This window comes from Xiphophorus couchianus, chromosome 1, assembly GCF_001444195.1.
Source record: "Xiphophorus couchianus chromosome 1, X_couchianus-1.0, whole genome shotgun sequence".
NCBI lineage: Eukaryota > Metazoa > Chordata > Actinopteri > Cyprinodontiformes > Poeciliidae > Xiphophorus > Xiphophorus couchianus.
Window position 1 is genome coordinate 24,105,900 of NC_040228.1, and position 24,067 is coordinate 24,129,966.

Below are 24,067 nucleotides of genomic sequence, written 5' to 3' on the forward strand. Positions count from 1 at the left end.
ACCGTGGATCAGGAAAATGATTGTCAAAAGGGACATGGAAATATATTTTATTAATTATTTGAAAAATGTTTGTTAGTTCTTTGCCTTTTAAACCAAAGAACACCAGTGAAATTCTGCAGCTTTAAGTATCAAGAGCTATATTAATTACACAGAGAGCCTGAACGGACTCTACTTAATTGATTTATTGCAATAACGATACATTTGCGATATGTGGTGCAGACCTAATTTATCGGCAGGTTTGTAGATGTTCTATATTTTGAAATAGTAATAGTAGTTTGTGAATTATTGTTTTCAAGGCAGTTTGACTACCAGGTTGCTAACTAGTCTCAAAAGTATACACAATGACTGAAAATATCTATAAATATTCAAAAAAAATTAATTAATGTGAAACATCTTGACATGCTTTTGCATCCAAGCCAGCATCCGGAACCTTTCGTGGTCGGTATAAAAATAACTACGATAAAATGCAGATAAAAGTAAACATGAACCACTCTGTTAGCTGTTTGCATTTATTGATAACTCCCATCACAACAAATCTCACGCTGCATCAAAACAAAAAGAGCAACAGGAAGTACACAGTTGGTTCCAGAAAGGCGGGACAGCGCGAAAAAACAGAACAAAAACAAAAACAGTTGGACCCAGACTTGTGTCGCTGTTTTGGTTAAATTAGCAGCAGCAGCTCCTGTAGGTTAATAACAGCCACAGCCTTCGCTCAGAAACATTTCACTCGCCAGCGCTAAAGTGTGACTTAGCAGCTGTACTCGGCCTCTGCCGTCGTCTTCAGGCGAGCAACGGACGGACGCTGTGCTGCCTAGCAACCAACCGACCAATCAGATTGAAGAAGTCACAATCCATATGCAAATCACTAAACGGTTAGTTTCCACTCCATGCGCCACTGATTATGTTCAACATAGTGAGGTATTTTGTTCATTGCTGCACCTGTAATTACACGAAGAGTGCAGCACGTTGGGGTTAATAAGGTAAACACAGAATTATAAAAGATTTTAGTTCTTTATTTGTGCGATGCAGCTTAGTATTAAACAGCTTCCCCATTCTCACCAATCCTCTGTCAATCTTGTACCACATTTCATTGACACGTCAACTGTAGCTCTACAGCGCCCTCCAGTGGACCCAGTGAGGAGGTTTCCTCTACGAGTGAGCAGTGTCCAGTGGAAGGAATTGTGCAGCACCTTCTTGGATAAAAACAGACCCTGTTAAAAGGAACTAAATGCTCCGGCTACCTCAAGTGTTTGCCACTTTTGACCTAAAATGTGTCCGAAGAGTCAGCGGGGAGAGCACAGCTCTCATCGAATGCTGGCCATGTCATCGATGTGGGGCGTCTTCATGCAGCCGGTGCACAGCTGATCCATCCACAGGGGGGCTTCGTGCTGGAGGGGCGTGCGGCGGGGGTAGAAGGTGTACGAGGGGTCGTAGTTCAGCAGGCAGCTGAGAGAAGCCATGTAGATGTCTGAGAATCGGCTGAGGCGTCTGGAGAAGTAGGTGGGGTTGTGGCATGTTCTGAAGATGCTGCCAAACTGAGGGTTGAACAGGTTCTTTGTCATCACCCTGAGGGATACAAATTTGTAAGAGAAGTTAATACAAATACATGCTTATACTCGCCTTTAAAGACATTTCCTACTTGTTTATCTTTTTAATAGGGCGTGTGATTAATCTGAAAAGTTTAAAAGTTAATATTGTATAAGGCAGATTAAATCCGTTACCTATTTTGACCTAAAAGCCTCTCTCCTACATAGGTACATGTAGGTACATAGGTACCCTAGCTACATAGGGTTAGCTAGTCCACAGCGCAAATTTTGCTTTAAAAAAAAAAAATCAACGCATGTTTAGATAAAACCAAGCTAGTATGTAGCCTACATTTTGCAGTGATGTATAATAATATATTTAATATCTGGAACAAAATCACTACTTTTAAATCTTCTTGAATATGAAAACTTGGAAAATTGAGATTCTTCAGACATAGTCTGAAACATTTTCTGAAACACTTTTATTTTTAAAAAACTTCCATATTTACAGACTTAAAGCATAAAAAGTCAAGAAAAACATTCAAAAAACATGATCATGCACAATAATCACATGCTATTTTAATAGGAAAAGTGTAGTTAGGTCCCTTTTTATTATGCAGTCACTAAATTCAGAAGTTACTCAATTAGGCTAATAAAGTCTGAGTGTTTTATTCAAGAACATTAATGAACAAGCTGCAAGGGAAAGTGGAAACCTATAAAGAAATGACTGTCCACATAAACGAACAACTCCTGAAAGCTAAGCAGTAATCAGAATGGAGTAAAGAGGCCAAAAACGTTCAGTTTATGCTTGTAGCACGACATTACTTTGCATGCAGACGTCACAGAGCAGACTAGATGTATAGGGCGACACAAAAGGCTATAGAAAGGATTGTTTTGTATAGGGGCTGCACTTGGCAACAGGAAGCACTGTGTAGACTGTCAGAGGTCAGTGGGTTTACTGGGTGGAGCTTTGGACTAAAAGGCAAGTTTAGAGACTCACCGCAGTTCTTCTCTTTCTTTCTGCCATTCCAGAAAAACTTTTTTGGAGGCTGGGTCACGGTGTGTCTGAAATATTACAGATGCATTCAAACATCAGACTGAGGCAGTTCGGCAATGATTATTTCTGTCATGAGAAAAGTGTTATCTCATCTTCAGTTAAAGATAAAAATGCAAACAGTTGCTGAATGTGGAGCTCAAAAGGTTCCACATGATCCTGCAGAGGCATGTAAACTGAAGTTTTGTCTCTGAAGGCATTTCCTCCATAAGGAAAGGTGACAGAGGTCACTTGTGTGTGGCGGCTTCCTAATAAGTACTTCATGACTTTGTGTCTGTCTAATTTTACTCAGCATTGCTACTTCTCCTTTACTGCTGCCACATGCGTTACGTCTTCACTTCAGAGAGAAATCGGTGCACAGCTTTGCTTACGAAAAGCTCAAAAAGTCAGTTTTTGTGAAGATTTGCAACTTTTGCTATAAAACCGGATCTGATGGAAAGGTTGGATGTGTCAGACTTATTTTTATTTGGGCCATATTACAAATAGTAATCTTCTTAAAGGGCCAGTTGTGCCAGAATGTATAAATAAAACCCATTAAACTGTTAAAATATCAATAAACATCTGTTTATTTCTGCATTCAATACGTTTTTCTTAAAATGAAATAATGTTAAACATCTTTTCACACTGATCAGTCCATCCAGGACTGTTCTGTGGTGTTAATTTAGAAATATTTGTAAGAATGTTTTACACTATTTGTGCCAATATATAATGTTAAATGTGAATTTTTTTTATAGAAGTACTTGACATTAAGTAAGGCTGAGGCAGCAGTCTATTAAATCTAATATTTTTGGCCAATTTTGAGAAAATTTTGCAGTAAAATCAGAAAAATGTGGGTCATCTGTTGATTTTGCAGATTTGTGAAAAACTGGAAGGACTTATTGATGTAACTTGGAGTCTAGAGGGCCACATAAAAAGCCACGGCGGGCCAGATTTGGCCCCCGGGCCTTGAGTTTAACACACATATTTCAGAGAGTGCAAATTTAAATAAACGCTTTAAAAAATCAACATACAAAGGGGCAAGATGAGAAAATATGTTGTGTTCTTTTCTCATAATGCAGAACAAAACACCCATAAATCAAAGGTCCTAAAAAAAATATGATTATTGTTATTTTGTCCAATTCGTCTTGCTGTAAATGCAGACTAGTGATGAGCCCTTTGCTGCCATCAAGGTCTCCTGCAGTCCTAAAACATTACTAATACCGGCAGGTGTCTACATATAAGCTACTTCAATACATAAAGAACAGTAAGTCACTGAGGAAATTGAGTGACGAAGCGTTTGAGGTCATTTCGTTTAAAAATGCTCAGCACGTTCCCTGTTGTGGACAAGTTTAGACAGACCTGTTCAGAAGCCAAGCCCTATTAGGGTGCAGATTATAGCTTTGTTATAGTTGCTGAGAGCAGTTTAGCTTCCTGTTAGTTGAGAGAAAAAAACAATGTCTCATTCTGGAAAAAAGGTGCTTTTTTTTGCCTTTTAAAAGAGGAAAGCTTTTGTATTCAGATTTAAATGCTAGAACTTCCTGGCTCGTTATTGCGTAAAGATTCAAAACAAATACCGCTTATTTGATTAAGAAGATTTTACTGTAAAAAATCTTTGGCCTCGCCGTCTGGAAATGTCTGCGCGGGTTCAAAAGCGGCTCAACAGGTGATCGAGATTTGTGTTTAGTCAACAGAATCATGCTTGTAAAAACCTTACATATCTGAGCGAACTGGGTGTTGACTGCTCACCTGAAGCCGCTCCATCAGGCCGGTCAGGGCCTGCAGCCAGGTCAGGGTCACAGCGTAGCGGTGCGCGCTCACTATTTTGGTTTCGTGCTCCAGTTCTGGGACGATGGCTGCGGTGCGCCAGCCGTGTCGCAACATCAGATCCTGCAACAACAACAAAAAAAAAAGACAGAAAGGTTGGATGAACTTTCAGTTTTCTTATCTAGCTATGAGCAGAGGTATTTTAAAATGTTTGTTTTTCATTGGGGAGAAGCAACAGTGCAGAGAAGTTTGATCCACAATAAATAATTAACTCTGAATAATAAAGAAAAGCAACAAAGGCGGAGAGATAACTAAAGACATATAGAGCATAAAATTGATTTCTTTATTTTATCAGCCCTGCTGCTTCAGGTTTAAATATTTAAGTGGCATTAAAAACCAAAATGATGTTGATCGATGTCTTTATCTGTTTCATCAAATGCACAGCATCTGACCATGAAACATCTACAGTCGCAAGCTTGTACTTCTGGTTTGTTGAGTCTAAGATGTCAAGCTCTAAATTTGCCACAGTAGATAATGAAACCACTGATATAATGCTGATCCTGTCCAAGGTGCAGGTCTGGGGTTTGATCTGTTCATATCCACTCATTTCAAACATTTTAATAAGAAATTAAAACCTGGACATACAAATAATGTTCCATTCTCTTATTTTTTCTCATTATCCAGACTTAAAATGAGACTGAAACCTTGTAATACTTCATTAACATTGCGAGAACTCTAAATGTGCAGATAAAAATACACAATCTGAATATTTTAATTTCTCATTTAGTCAAAGAATAAAAACATAATTGTCCAGAGATACAGTTTAATGCTTAAATTATTAGTAAAATCTGTAAAAAAAAAAAATTAAAATTGTTAAAAACTGCACAAAGCTAACCAAAATGTACAAAAATCTTCTTCAGAGCAACGTTAAATAAAAAAAAAAAAAGTTCTTTATTTTCCTCAGGTCACGTCGTCAAGACTCATCAGCAAATGTTCCAATGAAATTTCCAACTTTGCTTTAATCACACACTGACGCCACCGGATAAATTGAACAGAGGAGCTGAGTCATGTTTCCCCTAATGCTTAGTCATAATGTGAACTTTTACTGAGGGAAAAAAAAAAAATCAACAAGCTTCCATACTCACAGCCAAGTCGCTATAAAGATGATCTCCAAAGTAAAGAACCTTTGATCCTCGCCATCCGGTCAGTCTGAGGAAGTCAAACAAGTTACCCTGAAAAACAAAACACACCAAGTTCACTTACAGGCATGCAGCTGCAGCATCTTGTAACACACCTAGAGTGAAAAACCGCACACTGACACGTATTACTAACCTGTTTATAGATCTGCCCTTTGTCCAAACGGTTGATCTTTTCCCACCGCAGGTCTCCGTTATTATCCAAGCGCCTGAAAGGTCTGAAACAAAAAGATGTTGCTGAGATCATATTCTGAAACTAAATGCCGAGCAGCAGAAAACAGATTTGAGTGTTTTGCATGTTCTCTATCAGTTTTGTGGATTTAATGCTTGTTTGTTTAGGTTCTATAAACGTTAATACATTACATTATATTTTTCTTTCTCAAAAGAAAGAATTTATTTGATCTCTTTCTTATGGAAAAGAAAGAGATCAAATAAATTCTTTTGTTTACATTGTTATCAGCTAGCTTCCATCCTTCTATATCAGTAATAAAAAAAATTATAAATACACAGAATGTATTGGAAAACGCTGAATATTTGTCAGGCTGAAGTGAACAATGACGAAAGTTTGGTGAAAAAATTATGATTTTCTTGGCAACTGAAAAACAAACACACAAGACCAGGTTTATTTATTAATTTTAGAGTTTTCTTTCTTTCTTTCTTTCCTTTTACCAGCAGCTGTCTATTAAACTTAGAGTTACAACCTTGACATGATTATGCGAGTCGCTTTGCCAGAAAATTGATCCGAAGCGCCATGAAAATGGTCGGATCCGATGTGCGTCCCGTTACATCGGAGAATTTCTTATAAAACCGGCTCTTTTTGAAACCAAGCCTCTTAATGAAACTTTTCTGTAGTAATTTCTGATAAGGAATATATATGTTCCATCATCCATGGTAGAGGGAGACGCATTATTGTTTTCAATGAGGCGTAAGCTAATGAGGCGTAAGCGAAGAAGCTGAGGGTCAAAAGCAAAGCGCATGCGCGATTGGTGATATTTTAAGATGACAGCGCCATCTCGTGGTCAGCATAGCAACCTCAGCTGACGCAAGATGGCACCGTTTAAACGTGGAACCTTTTCCGAATTAAAAACATCCGAAAATACCAGGAGTTTCCTGGCAGCGGTTTCGTATAAATGTAGCCGGTTCGAGGCCACAATGTGGCAAAATATGAAAAAGGTTTACTTTTAATCGCTACTTTCCCAATAAACTTTAAAAAATAGCAGTTACTTACTTGATACAGTCGGTGAAGAAGTGAGGTTTATCTGCCTGCACGATAACAACATCAAAGAAGTCTCTCCAGTTTTTCCCCACCATGTGCGTCATTCCTTTATCCCTACACAGAGAGGAAAAATACAGCATAACAACTTGCAACATGGCTTTTCTTTCTTTTCTTTTTTTAACATTTCCTTTCCTGTGAGTCAGAATGAACTGCAGCAGCCGGAGACCTCTCAGGGCTCAGACTTACACAAAGCTGAAGGGACTGTTGGTGATGAGGAACAGCTTCTTCCCCTGACTGACCAACCGATGAAGGACAGCGTCCGTCTCTTCCTTTCTCAGAATAAACTTGTCTGTGAGAGAAAACGATGCAAAGTGTGACTGAGTTTGTGCAGCAACATGCAGGTTAAGAACTAAAGCAGAAAAGAGAGGAAGTTGCTTCTTACCAAGGTCTTGCATGATCCACTTGTACATGTAACCTTTGAGATGAACCATGCCAATTGCTTCCTACAGTGTAAAAACAAATTTGTTTATATTCTTCGCATATTCACCTTGCAAAAGTATTTACACCTTTAAGTTTATCGCGTTAAAAATACAGACCTGAGTAAAATTTGTTTGGATTTTATCTCATAGATTACAAAAGAATATTAAGAGCAACACAGAATCAACAATTGAAACATTACATTTACTTTATTCTTTTTCGACTTTATTGTCGTTGTATTATAATTTTATTCTCATAATTTTATTTAAACTTTTCTTTAGTACGGCATGACTGTGTTTTTGTGTTTTTATGATGTAAAGCACTGAAATAAAATTTGATTTGAAGTCACGAAATTATAAGAACAAAGTCATATTTTGAGAATAAAGATGTACAAGAATAAAGTCATAAAATTAAGAGAATAAAGATATTACGTTAATAAAGTTATAACAATATGAGAATAAAGTCATAAAATTACAAAATAGTCATAATACAAAATAAATAAAGTCATAATAGTTTGAGAATAGAGTCGTACAAGAATAAAGCCATAAATTTAAGAAGATAAAGTCACAATATTACACGAATAAAGTCATAACAACATGAGAATATAGTCATAAAATTACAAAAAAGTCAAAGAGAATTCAGAAAATAATTCGAAGAACAAAGTCGTACAAGAATAAAGTTGTAATATTCTGGATATTCTCGTAATGTTTCACTGTTGTGTTCAAGGTGACGTTTAGTTTTTGACCTCAAAGTGTAAAAAAGCTCCATTTTGGAAGGAGACCATCTTCTACATGCTTCCTGTGTCTCCTGTATGTCTTATGGCAAACTTCGAACATGACCTTTGACCTTCCTTTCAACATTGGGGTGTGGTTGTAACGAGACGAAATGTGAAAAAGGTCCAACGGATATTATTACTTAATGTAAGAACTATATTAAACTTTAAAACAAGCTGATTTTGGGATTCAGAGCGTTACATTTAGGAATCCTTCAGTGAGCTTTTTTTTATAGATTTTCCCCGGGTGTTCCCGGAAAATGACACGTTTGTAGCTAAAGAGGAAAAGCACTGATTGTTCTTGGCTTTGCTCGTGAATGTTGCCACAGCTCAGCAGATTCCTGAGCCTCCAGCTGAAGGATTAAGGGACTGGATGTGAAAACAGTCACATACACACTCTGCCCTGCCCTGCGCTGCCCTGCCCTGCGCTGCCCTGCGCTGCGCTGCCCTGCCCTGCATTCGCTGCCAGCACTGAATGAACTACATGCTGAGGAAACGCAGAGGAACTCACAGAAACATCTTTGAAGAGGTGAACCGGGTCGTACTCGATGTCGTTGGTAATGAAGAAGTCGTTGGCGACGGCCAGGAGGGTCATCTCTGGGATGGAGAAGATGTCCATGAACTGCTTCACCTTCGGTCCCTGCGAACAGGAAGAAGTTATTATTTATTTTAGGGACGCACGATATTATCGGCCGATGTTAGCCGTAAAATTTAACATCGGATATTCTGTCAAAATAGAATAGAAGAATATACGTTGGGTTTTTTTATATGACAAACCAGTGACAATGATGCCTGCAACAGTGTTGTCATTGTCTTAGAGAGAAAAAATGTCATGAATAAATTTGAAATTAAAGTGCAAGTTGAAAGTGTTGCATCATTTCCAGCGTCCTTTTTAGCATTTGCATTAGGCAGCAGGCTAAACTGACAAAGAGAATGCAGAATTTTAATTCCACAGTAAAGACAGACATGTAGTTTTGGTAAGTAGATATAGGAAAAAATATTAACATTGATATCGGTTATTGGCCAAATGAGTTTTAGTATGTCGGCATATCGGATATCGACCAAAAATCCAATATTGTGCATCCATAATCCTTTTTTTTTTTTATTATCAATTTAGGGTTCCAGCTAGCAACTATTTTAATAGTCAATTATTATGGCGATTAATCAAATAAATAAAATTGGCACATTCAGCAGATATTTCACTTAACCATGTCAACCTTTTTATGCAATATTAGAAGTACTTTAAAAGATTCAAATAATACATAGAATCCTTTTTTAAAATAAAAAACTAAACATTTTATTGCTTAAAATGCAACAACGCAGCATTCTTTTAGCATACGCTTAATAATTTCTAGCAGAGGATGAATCTGTAGCTAAAAAAATAAGCACTTTCTGCTTGAATCAGTACACTGTAGGTCTGATTTGTTGATTCATTTTTGGATTAATTGATTAATAACTGGATACCACAGGTGCTATGTTACCTGGTGAAGCTAAAATTGTTACTTCATGAGTTCTAGGTAGAACATATTTACAGACAATTTTATTTTTTCCATTTTAAATGCAAAATGTTTTTATATTTTGTACAGTTTTGGCTTAATCAAGTTGTTCTTTCATCAACTGTCCTTTTGCTATGTGTTAACTATATAGTCCAGTTAACGTCTAACTGATTACCAAATTAGTTGACAATTATTTGACTAATCAACTCATTACGATTGATCTGATTACTCGACTCAGCCCAAAATGGATTAACATAACAGTATTAGCCACTATTAGGCCTCGTTGTAAACAAAGGCAATGAGATTACAGCCGCACAAAAACTTTTCTGCTTAAGTTTATTTAGGAAAAAGTTGGATTTAAAATGTCTGCCCAAAGAAATAATGCCAACCTAACCCAACATTTCACTCATAATTGCTTTTGTTGGACTCATGTTGGCTCAACTTCCACGTCCAGTAAAGATTTCTGCCTTTCCTGACTGCGTGCAAGTCGGAGGAAATCAAGAACACAGGAAATCTTTCCAGAGAGTGCTTCAGAGATGGGAACGCTGCTTTCCAGCTGATTCATCACGCCAATGGGATAAACAAGATCCCCAAAGTTAGGATTTGGTCTTATGCAATGCTCCAGCCTGTCCAATATCTGAGAACACCGCCAGATTGCATCCTCTGCTTGTTTAGCCGTGGCCAGATGAGATTATTATCGTTATTTTCCTGCAGAATCTGCACCATGGTGAGCCCAGTGCCACACTAAACCGATTACACTTGAAAGAAGCGGCGAGAAAATCCAAAAACAAAGTGAAGTAACTGGAACACATGCCAGCTATTGCTCAAAAGTTGTTTCACAACTAAAATAATGTGGCTGAGGAAAACAAACATGATTCGTTAAATTAAAAAAAACCTCCTTCTAACCTTTCCGTAGAATCCACTGTCCTGCGACAGCGGGACGTGGAAAGTCCCCCCGTAGAGATAAAGGACCTCATCGTCCGACACTGGACTCAGACCCCTGAGGGCAGCAACATTTTTGTTTAGAGGATAATATTATCTGACAAAACAAACAATGTTTTGCCTTGAGCAGCAGGGAAGCAGAAATAAATCAATGTGTTTTATTTAGATAGAAAAGATCGGCAGCTCCTACCGGTACACTGTTCCTGGCTCAATGTAATGGAAGGCATCAATTTTCATCAGGAGTCCCTACAGAGGAGCGAAAAAGGGTTTTATTTGAACAAACAGAGAATTTAAAAAAAGTTATCTATTGCGTGGATTAAACAGGGTGGTGATAATTATGACTTGCAGCTTATAATAACCCAAAACTCAGCCTGAGCATGCACTGCAAAACCACAAAATCTTACCAAATACTTTTGTCTCGTTTCTAGTGCAAATATCTAAGACAAAACTAACTCAAGAGGAACTTTTCAGCAAGATTTAAGAGCTTGTTTAAAGTAAATTATTTCTTAATATTGAAATTTACTAGTTTAATTCACTTGTAACAAGATGTAAGTTAATTTATCTGCCAATAGAAGTTGTACTTTTTCATTAATATATCTTACTGAAAAGTTACTTTTGAGTTAATTTATCTTATTACAAGAGTAATAAGATATTTGCACTAGAAACTAGAAAATACTGGGCAGGATTTTGTGTTTTTGCAGTGTGGAGTAGAAGTTGGCGATTTGGACTTCAAATTTCATCACAATATTTTGTGGTAGTATTGTGATAACGATACAAACTATTTATAAATTTTTTAGGTTGCTGTATTGTTGTGTCTGCAGCAATCATAGCTTCACAAACATTGCTCTTACATTCATATTTGTAATACGTTTCAGTCGCATAAAAAAAGTAACTGTAACTGAACTTAATCATATTTTCATATTAATTTATATTTATTGATATTTTCATTGGAGAAAATAGCAAAACTACCATAATTATCCCAACAATACAGATGGCTTTGTGGGAGGTTTAAACATTGTTAATTACAATTTATTGCGACGAAAATAAATCCAAATTCTTATCATAAGAAGTAATTTATTGTGATAAATAATAAACAATACGATAAATGTCCATCTAGCATGGAGGCATGAAGCTGATCAGCCTGTGTTACTGCTGCTAAGCTAACAGAGTGCAGGTTGATTTAATAGTAGATTTACGTGGTGTAAAATTACTTTGGACTTGATGAGGGTCCTGAGAAACGATTGTTTGCTGGAGGCATGGACTCCATTTTAATTGGATTAGATTTTACCCAATCGCTAACGCCGAGTTTCTCCCAGTGCTTTATAACCCTAACCCTTTTGTGTCCTTCCCCTTCTTGTGTATTTTTTTTCTGGAGAATTTTTAAATCAGCAGTTTTTCCCCTGACTGTGGAAGCCATGACATGGCAATAATCACTTAGAAAATGTCAGTTTTTATAAGTAATATTGTAAGTGTCTGTGAAATCTGGTCTTTCACTGGCTGCAGGACAAAACATGCTAAATTAACAGAAATAAACAACTGAAATAATGCATAATGAATCTGACCTACATGATAAAAATTAGTGAAATATATTTTTATTGTATTCCTATTTAAGAAACACCTGCATACACACAGATTTTTCTGCAATAGTACATTTAAGATATTCACCTTTTGGATGTCATAGTGAAGACCTCGGACAGTAAAGTTGGGAATGTACTCATATTTTGCAATTTCCTCAGGATACTGCAATGCAGAAATACAAAGTGCATGAATTAACTCAACTTTAAAACCTCCGTTATTCATATTTTCCTTCCTCTACAAATCTGCTAGTTTTATTTCAATACCTTAAAGTGCTCAATCAGGAATCCTTTAGCTGTGTCGTAGATCAGAGCATTGAGCGCGTTGGAGTACTGAGCCAACGTGTAGTCGTAGTCAAAGCCGTAGATGTCCACTTCCTCCAAGCTGACCTCGTTGTTGGCGTAGATCACCGAGGAGTTCAGGCTTTTACACGCACCGGGAGGGATCAGGTCTGAGCAGAGAGAGAGACAGATGGGAGTTCAAATACTGACACATCACATCAGACGGGACAACAATGACTCGAGTAAAGAGGGAAAGAAAACCCTGTGATTATGTGGGCAAGGTGAGGATTAACAGCGGCTGCTGATTCTGCACTTCTGCAGCGAGCAAAGAAGTTAAACTCTCCTGCTGCTGTTTTTGTTTCAGCCAGGGGCTGGCGAGCTCGGCGGGGATTGCGTAACCTGCCTGCAGTTCTCAGATGTCAACTGACTTTTGACCAAACTAATTCAGCCCAAAAAGAACATTCTGTGCACTGAAATGTGCGGCTGAAAGCCACTCCTGAGTGCCTTGTAACGCAGGTTACTTCTGCTTTATCCGCTTCCTGCCCAGCGAGTTAAGAAGCCGCGACACGATGCGAACAGATTCATCTGTTTGCATTCGGACGGTAATGCCCCCGCTGACACTGTATCAGCGAACACTACATCAGATCTATGTGGGAAAGTAGGTCATGACCTTCCCTCCTGGGACAGTTCAATGAGCGCCGCAGCTGGGCAGAAGGCGTGCGTTCAGCAACCCTCTGGCTGGACGCCCTGCAGCTAAAAGCGCCTCTCTTTTCACACAAAGACATTCATCCACAAGATAAAAATCTGTAAAACTGTAAACATGAAGGGAATGCATGACTGGCTTTCTAGTTGAGAATCTGCAGCAGAAGTCGGCGGCTGAGAAAACTTCTTTTTTTTTTTTTTGTGCGCGTCAACATTCAGAGAGGCAGCGCACCCAGACAGGAAAAACACAGTGTACCCAGTGGCGTACTGGTACTGTACGTACTTCCACGTTCCACTGTAAACAGTGTTACAGGCACATTAGTTTACGTCAGAGAGAAAATCTAAAATCATACATGTAAAACCGCATTAGCATTTCTGCAATAATGTAATAATGAAACCCTTATAGATGGAATAGCAAATCTAAGAAAAGCCGCCATGCTCCTTTTGAGTTTTACTGTAATTAAGCAGTTTTGTTTACTTTAGAGGGTTGTTGCATTGGACTTCTACTTTGTTTGCAGATCTGCTAACAGTTGCAGCCAAGCCAATGTAAACAACCCTGTAATGCAAATATACTGTGCAAGTTTTAAACTATTTTACCGCCAAGAGGCAAAGTAGCACAACTTTGCGTAACGGAGAACATTAAAAACAATATTTGAGCAACAGAGTTCCTTGCGGGTTTCTATGAGAGAAGATATTGATTAAGGTTAAAGTGTTGTAATCAGATTTAAGTTGACGCCCCAGATATAAGCCTCTAACATCAAATACCAGGGTTTCTCCTAGTGTATTATAAGTCTGGCGGGCCACCAGGCTTATAAAACAAACCATTGCTTATTTATTTAAATATTTTTTAAATTGTTAGCGTTTTTTAAGACTTTATAGTTAGTGTTCAGGCATTGATCTTCCCATCTTTTAATAAAACATGATTATCAAATGATATTTTAAAATTTCCTGCCAATTTTTTAACATTTTTTAACTCAAAAACACGACGGGCTTCTGAATGAAGCAGCCAGCCACCGAGCTTGGCAAGTTTTCTGGGGGAAACCTTGTAATACAGTTCAGAATTAAGGACAAAATTAAGTCAAAATTATTAAACATTAATCCAGACATTCCTATTCAAACTCAATATTTTTGTTGCAGGTCTTCCCTTCTTCCATGCATTCAGCTAATCAACAGCTGACCAGTGGCAGGTGGCGCTCCTGTAATTTCAACCTCACAGTTTCTCATGTTTTGTCAGGGAGCAAAATATTTCCAAACAGTCAAAAGTGTCTGACTTGTAAGGAGAAAGTGCACGAGACCTTTATTCATCCAGCTGGCTGGAACTGCGCAGCAACACACAGGGTTACAGCTTGGCCACAGAAAACCAACTAAATCTCTTGTTGGACAGAACTTCTAATTGCATCAGCTGTGAAGATGTAAGTTTTCTTTCCATAACACCAACCTGATGCCTATATGCTACAGATAACAACGTTTTGGTTAATAAATAAAAGAGACGTAAACTATGAAGTATAGAGGTCATAGAGGTAGAAAATTTAAATACAACAGAAAATTGAGGGACTACAATATTATCCAAATTCATGCATTAAAGCAAATGCACACAGTAAAGAAAGAATTTCATTGTGCAGGGAGGCTACCACACACATAACAATAAATAACTGATCTCAAACGCATAAATCTAATTCATTTTTCATTATTATCCAACTGAACACAGTTGGGATGATGCGTTTGTAGGAATAAAAATTGTTGGGAGTTTCCAGAAATGAATCCAAAAGGAATGGAGTCCTGCAGAGTGCCAGTGGTTTAAAACACAGATTCTGCAGGCAGAAGTCAACCAAGCATTGTTACTAAATAAATACTCTCAGTATTATTGACTGATGGCTAGTGGTTCATGTATTGCACAGAGGTGGATAAACTACAACACAAAGTTACTGTTTTAGTTGATCTGTGACGGTAGAAAATAAATGCTGACTCGTTGAAAACAACTTCAGCTCAGAAGTGACCAGCTGCACTTATGAACGAGCATAAATCTGCAAAATGAGGACACAATAGGGGAATCCTCAAACGTACAAAATGTCCTCGCTGGCTACAGATAAACATCTTCATTTGCCTGGTGACGTGGAAAAGGGGGTGCCTGCTTTCCGTGGGGTGGGGTGGGGGTTACGAGGACAAAGGGGGGATCCTGTGCTTACCGTAAACCAGCCGCTTCAGGTCGTTGTAACGACTCCAGAGGAACGACGTCTGGTCCATGGGCGCCGCGTTGGACGTGAACGAGCGTCTCCTGACGCCGCTGGCGCCCGGGGCGCCCACGGTCTCCTTCTGCCTCTTCTTCTCCCCGCTGCCGCATTTGTGCGGCGGCTCGCTGGATGACGGCGCGTCTCCGCCGCTCGGCCTGTCCGTGTCCGAGCTGCAACTTTGCCCCTTGTTTTTCCCTATTTGCTTCGAGCCTGCGAGCGCCCTGCACGAGGTGGACAGTCTGTTCACGCGTGGAGATCTGGCGAGTGGAGGGGTCCTGTTGCCCCGGGCCCACAGTGTCCGTGTCAGCACGGTGCCCACGGTCTTAAAAGACATTTTTCTGCACGGAGATATGTAAACACGCCTCGCTCCTGCTGCTGTCTGTGCTACTGCAGGATTCAACTAGCAGCAGCATGAAAACAAACCTCGCTCGGAGAGGCCACGCCCACTCAAAACCCCCACTAGTGCCCCACTGTGGAAGGGAAGGGCCTCTTATCACTGCTCCTATCATAAGCACTGACATCACCGCTTAGCTGCTGTTTACCCCTGTTATCTGAGTTACTGAAACAGCGGTAAACAGTGTTTATAGTTTCTTAATGTGTTCCGGAAATGCCTTTTTAAACGTGGTGGCGCTTTGTTTTCAATTCCTTTCAATTCATTGTGTTTTGTCGCGTTGCTGAAACGTCCGATACAAAAACTGACTGACTTAAAGGCATCACAAAAATGAAAAATAAGAAAAAGAAAAATAATATGGATACATTTCATGACAAAAATGCATCTATAAGGAAAAGGGAAAAAATATATTTACATTTCTTGGCGAAAACACATCTATAAGTGTATTACAATCCATTGAGATTGTAAATGGAAATTAACTGAAAAAAGCTAATGCTAAAACTCAAACACTCCCGCAGATGCTCTGCACCCAGTCTCACTGAGGTTGAGCTAATTTGGAAAGAAGAATTGCCAAAAACTTACATTTCTAGAAGTGCAGAGCTCCTTTAGTGATAGTCTTCTGCATCCTGGGTGCACAAATGAGCGTTAACCGCAGATCCTTCCTTCCAGCAGCTGTTAGATTCTTCCTAATATTTTCAAAGCATCTGGGTTTTATCACAGTTTCTTCAAAGTTTATCTGACACGTGGGAATAAATGCTTCATGAAATTGTGAGGTAAATGTAAGAATAGCTCTTAGCAGCAGATTCCAGAGGCTCCAGCAGAACTAGGCACATGCAGGGTCACTGTGCTCCTCTGAGCTGGAGGCTGCAGACAGAACTGAAACACGGTGAGTCAGAAGAGAAACGCACAGACTTAAGCAGAGCAAAGGTTCTGTTTCCAGAAACAAACATGCATAAAAAGTCAGTTATTTGCACATTTTCCAGCTCTACACTGAGTTTAAAACTGTAGGATTTATTATTTTTAATGACAGGCAGCTGTTGTCAGCTGCGCTTGTGACCAGTTGAGATAACGGGACGTTTATCTGCGTGTTTCATCACCTCCTCATCTCCAGCTCAGTGAAATCTCAGAAGAACAATAGTCTGGTGAGAACAAATAGTTTTTTCAGTTCCTGTTAAACACATGGATTTCAGCTGTGCAGCTTTCTAATTCTCTCAGTGTTAGTAGGTGAAAGGTCACTGCTGCACGCGGGCCGGTTATGCACATGGACGGTTTTTACTCCTCACTCTGTTTTGTGGAAATATGCAAAATGTTGTTTGGTTTTGTTACACCAAAACCACAAAAACCTCCTACCGAGACAAAGCTGTTATCGGGAAAACGTGCCTTTCCAAAATGGAGGCTTGTCACGCAGGATTATTGTGGCCTTCGAATGCTGCGTTGCCAGTGGGAGACGCCATGAGCCCATCCCCCCAAAACCAACAGCCTCCATGTTTTCACTTCATAGTTTAACATAAGAACAACTTCTGACTGCATGGAGAGCATCTTAGAACTTCATCTTATTTTTATTTGTGTCTGGGTTTTGACTGGGCCATTCTGTCATTTTTGCGTTGATCTATGTGTCAAACTCGAGGCCTGTGGGCCAAATCCGGCCCGCCATAGCTTTTGATGTGGCCCTCTAGATTCTAAACTAAACACTAAATGTGCTTAAATATCATGTTATCAATTAAATCAATGCAGTTTTATCTTTTTACTGCCAAATTATAGCAATCAGTCCCTCCAATTTTTGCAAATTATTGTGAAAATTCACATAAAATCAACAAATCCCCACACTTTTTTGCACTAATACGTAATTGGGAGTTAATTGCAGATTTTCCACAACATTTTTTAAAAACTTTCACACTTGTACTAAACAGCTGCCTCAGCCATAATTAAATTGAGATTACAGCCCACAATATTTACAGCGAGTACTAAAAAGTCAAATTTACCATCATAAATAAGTGCAAATATTGCAAATATTTCCAAATTAGTACCACAAACACTTTGATTTTTATTTTTTAAAAATCACAAAACAATCGTGAAATCCTGGAGGAACTGAAAATATGTTCAATATTATTTCATTTTAAGAATTTGTGAACAGGTTTTATCAATACATTCTGGCCCTTTAAGAGCATTTATGATCTTGATTCGGCCCAAAACAAAAATGAGTTTAATACCTTTGATCTAGACCATTACATTTATCTCCATCCATCTTCCATCAACTATAACCAGCTTCCATGAAGGAAAATATCAGCCTGACGTTGCGACATGTTGATCAACACGGCTGTTACCATGGCTTTCTTGGCCTCTTTCCTGATGAACCCTTTCTTCCAAATTTTATTGTATTTTGTTTGACACTTTTATTTGTTAAAAACAATCCGGGAACTTCTTTATACACCTCATACTTATGAGCTAGTTTGTGTTGTCAATACACATTAGCACAAAGTTTGTGGTTGACTATATGTGACAAAAATAATTAATAATAATAATAATAATAATAAAACAGATATAAATATGTTTACAAGGCCTGTATTTATCTGAGGTCCAGTCAAAGAAGGTGAAAAATGTCAGTAATTTGATTATAATCTCTCCTTTGTTCTTTTGCTGTGTAATTCTGACTAGTATTTACTAATTCAGCAGTAAACTGTAGTAACTGTCTTGAAAATATTTTTTGTAAAAATCACAGCTTCTGCTGTGATTGAACTATTCATATATAATATACATATAAAATATACAATTCTGGAAAATATTAAGAGACCACTTAAAATGATCGATTTCTCTGGTTTTACTTTTTATAGGTATATGTTTGAGTAAAATGAACATTGTTCTTTTAGTCTATGAACTACTGACAACTCTCCAATGTAGTATTTATTTACAGGAAATGAGAAATGGTCAAAATCACAAAAAGATCCAGAGCTTTCAGACCTCAAATAATGCAAATAAAACAAGTTTACATTCCTTTATCAACAACAATCCTAATGTTTTAACTCGGGAAGAGTTCAGAAATCAATATTTGGTGGAATAACCAGGAGGTTTTCAGTGGGGTTCAGTGCAGTGGGCTCTTCATTTTTACCAGAGCTGTATCAAATGCAATATTAACATTACTTAAAAATCACGATGCAGTTTTTCTTGTATTTTTTTCTCAAAATGATTTAGAAGAAGTCGGCGTTGGCGCTCATCCTGATTATATCAACAGGGTTTGGTCACTCTTAACTGTGAGTGCAGATGCTCTAATCTCAAATGTTTACTTCTGTCCAGGACTACGTTTTTCCACGAGACAGATTTAAACTGTGACAAGGCTGCGTTCAGAGCTCAGAGCTTCACAACTGGAAGAAATTACAGGTTCAGCACAGCAGCGAAATAAATAATTCCCAGCTTCTGGTTAAGGTCTAAGACACACCACCAGATTAGAAACTTGAAAATCAGCTTGTCGATGACAATTTACCCAGAACAACCAGCAGGAATGGGGTGAGTGAGTAACTAAAAAGTCTTCCTGAGACGTCTGCCGTTCTCTCCTGAGCTCCTGGGCTTCATCGTAACTCACACTGACCGCCTTCCTCGCATACTTTCTCCACGTTTAAGAGAAACAGACAAATGTCTCTGCCTTCTCCATGAGCGATTCATTAGAGAGACGCCACAAGCAGCAAAAAACTGATTCTTTCATCCCCATTCCCTGTAAAATCACATGACTTAAAATTCTGACCTATTTGACCTCCAACAACAAAGCTAACCCCTGTTTCTTTTTTTTCCCCTCTCAAGGACCAACACAAGAATCCAGTTTCATGGACTTTAGCGGTAACTTCAAGACTCTCATCCCCACCCCCACAACCCTCTCCTCCTCTTCTTCTTTTTCCTAAATTTCCCTGCACACAGCAACAGCGTTCAGTCGGTTTGATTGGCTGCAGCCTGACATGGCAACTCGAGTCCCACGCCCACAGGGCTCCAGTCGGGCCAAAACAAAACAGATTTCCTCTGACCACTCCCTGCAGGCACACAAACTTCTTAAAACACTCTGCAGTCCATAAAGACAAGGTGTCGAGCCTGAGAGCTGTAAACAACTTTGGTGGTTTTCTGTTGTTATAAACAGGAGCAACAGATCACTCAGTCTAACCGCAGACTCTGAGCTCAGCACGAGCTCATGCTGGGATTTTTAAGAGCTTTAACTGAACTCTGAAACATGGAATAGAAAAACGCAGCAAAAACACAAGATCTCACCAGGTATTTTTGTCTAGTTTTTAGTGCAGATATCTTAGCTCACTGAAATAAGATAAAATTAACTTACAAATAACTTTTCAGCAAGAAATAGGAGCTTGTTTTAAGTCAATAATGATTAAATAACATAACATTGGTCTTATGAACTAAGGTTAAAAAAAACAGTTTATATAAAGCTGGAGCTTGTCATGTACTGCAAAAACACAAAAGTATTTTTAGTCTAGTTTTTAGTTCAAATATCATAGTACATGTGAAATAAAATAAAACTAACTTACAAGTAACTTTTCGGCAGGTAAAAAGAGCTTTTTTTAAGTCAATAATTCCTTAATATTGGCGGAAAAAGTACTTATTCCATTGATATTTCATTTAACTTATAACCAGACATTTTTCCCATGTTATAAGTGAAATAATCTGCTAATGGAATAAGTACTTTTTCACCAATATTGAGGAATTATTGACTTAAATCAAGCACTTTTTATTTGCTGAAAGGTTAATTACAAGTAGTTCAATCTTATTTCAAGTCTAATATATTTGTGAAAATACTTGGTGAGATTTTGTGTTTTTGCAGTGCATGAGAAGCTCCAGCTCTGTATGAATTGTTGTTTAACCTTGGTTCATAGGACAAAGACCCCAGTATGTTATAGGCAGCAGTCCTGTCACATGTCTCAGATGACCACAAAGGACATGCTGTTGCTCTGATTTGAAAATGTAATCAAGCAGAAGAAAATCAGACATTAAAGGAAACCTTTTACAAATAATATTTATACTTTAGGACCAGAGTTGGGTAGCAGCGAGTTACATTTACCTGAGTAACGTTTTGGGGGGAAAATTACATTTAGGACAGAGTTTCTCAAACTTTTTTAGCCTATTTAAAACACTCTCGCCCCGTAAAAACACAATATCTTAATATTTACAACCTGAAATTAAAAAAATGATCAGCCTCTGAACACTATTGTTGACACGACACTTGTACTCGGGGTATTTTGAGTTATTTACAGATTCTGAAAGTGTGAATTTTAAGCTTTCCAATCATGTCAAACACATGGAAATCGAGTAGCAAAATAGTAGTTATTTGCTACCAAGTGTTGTATGAATGAAAACTAAATTAACTAATTTAATTTAATCATTTTTAATTTAAAAAATATATATCAACAGTGGTATCATGTGCGAGCAGAGCAACATAAGCAAGCAAAGTCATAAAAAACAAAAAAAAATTCTCACTGAGACTCGAGTCCTACCGTTAGCGGCATAGAGCCGTTCGAAAGAATCGAATCGCCAGTGAACGAACCGTTAACGCTCTCTTGGCTTCCTCTGATTATTCTTGACGTTGCTTTCGTTCTACCAGTATCTCCATCTTGTCTTTTGAGTGATCCGATTTTAAGCCATTTATCCATTATTATTTATAAACACGTCCTTTGGTAAGCTAGGTGTAGCGTCGCGCTTTAGGATGACGTCACGGTAACAAAAAAATAAATAAACGGCTGTTTACATGCAGTTCCTTACGGAACACTAGGGGGCGCCCCCCGCAAACGAGCCGTTCAAGAAAAACTGTTTTAGGGGAGTCTTCACTTTTTACTTGAGTAATTTTATCATGAAATATCGATACTTTTATTTGAGTCAAATTTGTGGATACTCTAAGCTTATTTTAACCAAAATAAATCATTCAGTTTTTGTAAAAGTTTCATATAGAAAGAAACTAATTTGGAAAAATATTACTTTTGCCTGATTTTGTTATTTTTCTAAAATATTATTCATATAAATTATTTTCATTTTGATTTTTAAAATACCCCACATTTCCATAAAATGTTATATTTGGGTCCGTCTGACTATGTTATTTTCAAATATTAAATGATTGATGTTTTGATCAGTTCAAGACTTGATTTGCCTTTTTACCAGATACCTTTTCTTTTTACTCATATTAGAGTCATTTCTTGGACGGCTATTTTTTACTTTTACTTGAGTAATATACGTATGTTGAAGTAGTATTACTCTTACCAGAGTACAATTTTTTATACTGCACCCATCTCTGTAAAAAACAGAGATTATTTTCTTCTTAGAGCTGATGAAAACATGACATTAAATCAGAAAAGTGTGCTTAATACCTGCTTCAAAGTTATTTTAAAAGTACTTTTAGTCTATAAAATGAGTCTCAGTGGGACACATATTCTACTTGATTAAATATGTGTGTAAACACATGCACATTGCACAAGAAAACCCATACCAGATGACTGAAAGAAATCCACAGCAATGTTGCAAAGCCATCTGGCATGAAACGAGTTGAGTTGTAGTTATGAATGAAGCTGACTGTTCCAATGTGAAGCCTTGTATAACTAACCTATGAACTAAAAGCATATCCCATCTTCAGGATTTTATCAAATCCTTACGCCTGAATGCAAAACAACTTCCAAGAAGCTCTAAATCCTGAATGTTTCTTTCAGATTGCTGCGATTTCATCTTAAATTTGCCTTATCTGTGATATAAAATTGCTCTAACTTGTTCGGCTCAAAACAAGCTCCAACGATAAACTCGCTCGTCTTGGACTTTCTGCTGAAACGCAAACCCACATTGGAGCGAAATAATCCACATCAGAGTAAGCAGCGTAAGCTTTAAATATGTCTTAGGAATTTTATTTTAGGCTCTAACCTTTGCCTCTTTTAGACCAGAGATTATTACTTCCATTGCTCTAAACTGAGCTTTGTATTTTTTAGGCTACTGAGGTTTTTGTTATTACTGATATTGCTAGCTTATAAATCAACTGTTGCTGCCGTTTATAGAAATGCTGGTTGATTAAAGCTTTTAAATAAGTGTGTGTAGAGCAAAACTTATACACATTTAATCTCACATTGTTTTAACATTTTTAATAACAAATATTTATTGTTACATCTTGTTCAGTTTTCATTTTTAATCAGTTACGATGAACATTGTTACTAACATTTTAGTAACAGAAAACGTTACTAACATTTTAGTAATAATAAAAATTGTTACTAATATATTAGTAACAATTGATATTAGTAACAATTGATATTGTTACTAATATTTTAGTAACAATGAAATTTGTTACTAATTGTTACTAACATTTTAATACAGCGCATATTTGTACAGAGTGAAGAATAAAAGATGTCAAACTTCATTCATTGTTGTTTTTAAATAAATAATTTTTGGATTTACATCCCAATGAGAAATACTCTGAAATTCCAAATAACAGAGTTTTACAGTTTGGGTAACGTGTGACAAAACATCAAGAGTAAACATGAACATTTCACTGAATTAACCGACAATCAGATAATTAAATGGATGTTAAGGCCTGCTCCTCTACTTTTATTTTAATCTTGTTTAAAATATTTTCTCTGACTTTTAAATTAAGGTCAGGCGTCAATGTGACATCAGTTTTATTCCATATTAGTTTTGTTTTTTTATGCTTCTTTCCTTTTAACATTTTCATATTTTGTGCATATTGTCTCTTCTTTAGCTGTTATGCTTGGCTGGATTGTGCAGCACTTTGGTCAACATTGTTGGTGTTTTTAAATTCTTTTCTATGTATTACGGTATGGTTGTTACATAAAGCAAGACAAGCAAACCTCTGAGATTTAGTAAAAATCTTTCCAAACTACCACAATTATGAAAATTAGGGAAAACTTGCACATTTTTGCTGAGGTCAGCTTCCCAGGAAAACTGTTCCTTAATCTAAGTCTTTTTCCATTTCGGACTGGAACACGGATTTGAACAGAATAATACTTTCTTTTCTAAAGGATTGTGTGAAAACATGAGGTGCATTTTTCTCACAGGGTAGATGGTGACTTCTTCTCTATTTACAGATTAGTGGGTGGAAAATCCACCTGTGAGACCCGCGCTGATTAGCTGCTGAATTAGACATGAGAGGCGTAGCCACAAGCAGCGTAAGCCTTTAACACTCTTCATACAGAAAGATCTTGTTTCACAGACATGTTTCTACAGCAACCCAGAAGGGACAAAAACCAAACAAACACTGGTTCTACAAAGAACCTTTAACATTGTTTACAAGATAAACCGCCTTCATATTCACCTCTAGATAAGAAAAGCCTCTTAAAACAAATAAATTCTTTATTAAAGTTGCACTGAAAAATTAAAATTCACATTAAATTTGAGAAATGTGAAAAAAACCTTTTTTATAAATATTTTTTTATCAACATTACAGAAAGGCAGCTTGAACATTTCACATGTCTGCAGCACAGTGAGACCTTTGA

The 24,067-nt window shown here is 37.5% G+C and overlaps 1 protein-coding gene and 1 long non-coding RNA gene across 2 annotated transcripts; one reads left to right on the forward strand and one right to left on the reverse strand.

The window, feature by feature from the left end:
- Positions 1–493: 493 nt before the first annotated feature.
- nt5dc2 (5'-nucleotidase domain containing 2) lies at positions 494–15,640 on the reverse strand. Its single transcript, XM_028034976.1, has 14 exons — positions 15,164–15,640; positions 12,261–12,445; positions 12,085–12,159; positions 10,610–10,665; positions 10,384–10,477; positions 8,493–8,621; positions 7,175–7,235; positions 6,979–7,081; positions 6,745–6,846; positions 5,653–5,734; positions 5,466–5,552; positions 4,303–4,443; positions 2,524–2,588; positions 494–1,566 (listed from the first exon to the last, which is right to left on the reverse strand). Exons 1-14 carry the CDS (start codon positions 15,540–15,542, stop codon positions 1,305–1,307), a joined length of 1,821 nt encoding a protein of 606 aa, XP_027890777.1. The 5' UTR covers positions 15,543–15,640; the 3' UTR covers positions 494–1,304.
- LOC114155250 (uncharacterized) lies at positions 1,573–1,825 on the forward strand. Its single transcript, XR_003597711.1, has 2 exons — positions 1,573–1,754; positions 1,790–1,825. It is a non-coding gene; the product is annotated as an uncharacterized LOC114155250 (long non-coding RNA).
- Positions 15,641–24,067: the final 8,427 nt, after the last annotated feature.